The following is a 1,530-nucleotide window of genomic DNA, read 5'->3' on the forward strand; positions in this document are numbered from 1 at the left end:
TCTGTTCAGGTCTTCTCCATGTGGAGCCATGATGCAGACATAGATAGACACAGTCCAGAGGTCCAGAACTGAGAAGGTTCTGCTGCTCTCAGCTCCTTGTAGAACCATGTTCATGCAGGTAGCCGCATGAAAACCACAGTTTAGTTTAGCAGATATTCCAGAGGGTGGATTCACGTCCGTCCGACTTCTGTAAACAAACACTGAACAAGTTCGAACCTCCACAACTTTCATCATCGACGTGAAAACCTGCAGCTGCTTCCACATCGAACCCGCCGCCACAAACAGAGCACGAAGATGAGCAGATAAATCCCAGGGCTCAGGAGGATATTTAACATATTTAAGTGTCACAAGTTCTAAATGTCACGCCGGTCCTCACAACGCTACACACACTTGGGAGCTCGAACACACACATTTTTGTGCGCACACACCGGCTGCGTCCAAGATAAACACGGAGCTACATGCATGATTTAAGATCACAAGAGCTGCTGCTGTTCTGACACGATCGCAGCGATAACAGCGTGACACAGAGCGGCTGTGTGTTAAAACACGTCTTATCCTGTTTCTCATCTCACAAACAAAGTCCTGCAGCAACACGACGCAGCGACACGGCCGGGAATCGAACCGGCGACGGCGTTCCAAGGTCCGGAGGGTTCTGCTGCGGTTCTGGGACGCAGCTCGTGATCTGGAAACGTTTCCAAATCCCAGCAGATCTGTGTTTGTTACTGATCGTTTGCTTCACTGCAAGACAAGAAACATCTAATTTATTAATTGAGGTAAAGTTTTGTTCGTGGCGGCGCCGCTGATCGACTCCGGATCCGATGGTTCAAACATGTTGTTTAATTAATGAAACTCCTAAAAACTATTCACAAACTAAAACTTTAAAAAGAAGCAAAAAACTACTGAAGAAAATGTCATTGGAGCAACTTCCTTTTTGAAATGTTTTTCAGTATAAAAGCGTCAGAATTATGGCGATTAAGCCCTGAACACTGGTCCAAACGGGTCTGGTTAGTGGTGCTCCAGGGTTCTGACGTGGTTTAATGACCCAGTTAATGGTTATGTTGCAGGTAACTGAGTTGTACAGAGACCTCATTTCTATGAGACTCGTCTTTGGTTTGAGGGAATGGAACCGAGGACCGGGTCAGTGGTTACTCACAGGCAGGTACTGTGCAGTCCCTGGTGTTGTAGTACAGCCTGTGGAACTGTTTCCGGCACTTCGGGTCGAAGGAGAGAGGACCTGAGGACAGAACGAGAAGCGTGACCAGAACAGAAAAACAACCAGAACATGCAACTGTCCAGTACTTCTGTTGGAGACGGCGACCCGGAGTCCAGGTGCTCATACCTGTCAGGTGTATGATGAACTTCTCTTTGTGCCGTGGATCTCTGGAGTGACCCTCTGAAAAACATTTTAAAAATAAAGTTTGTATGTGTCGTATCAGCAGCAGCATGAAGACGTTTGAGGTCGTTTACATCAGTGTGTCAGAATAAAGTTCATGGTCCAGTTGTGTTACTGCCACCATCAGGAAGGAAACA

The 1,530-nt window shown here is 46.9% G+C and overlaps 1 protein-coding gene across 1 annotated transcript in view; it reads right to left on the reverse strand.

Annotated features, from left to right (window-relative positions):
* The window catches only part of alkal2b (ALK and LTK ligand 2b), a 10,556-nt gene that overhangs the window by 5,711 nt on the left and 3,315 nt on the right, over window positions 1-1,530 (reverse strand). The window contains exons 3-4 of the mRNA XM_008300366.1: window positions 1,340-1,393; window positions 1,154-1,234 (exon numbers count right to left, since the gene is read on the reverse strand). Coding sequence (XP_008298588.1) covers window positions 1,154-1,234; window positions 1,340-1,393 — 135 coding nt within the window. The remainder of the gene's footprint in view (window positions 1-1,153; window positions 1,235-1,339; window positions 1,394-1,530) is intronic.

This window comes from Stegastes partitus, unplaced genomic scaffold (assembly GCF_000690725.1).
Source record: "Stegastes partitus isolate 25-593 unplaced genomic scaffold, Stegastes_partitus-1.0.2 Scaffold1529, whole genome shotgun sequence".
Classification (NCBI taxonomy): domain Eukaryota; kingdom Metazoa; phylum Chordata; class Actinopteri; family Pomacentridae; genus Stegastes; species Stegastes partitus.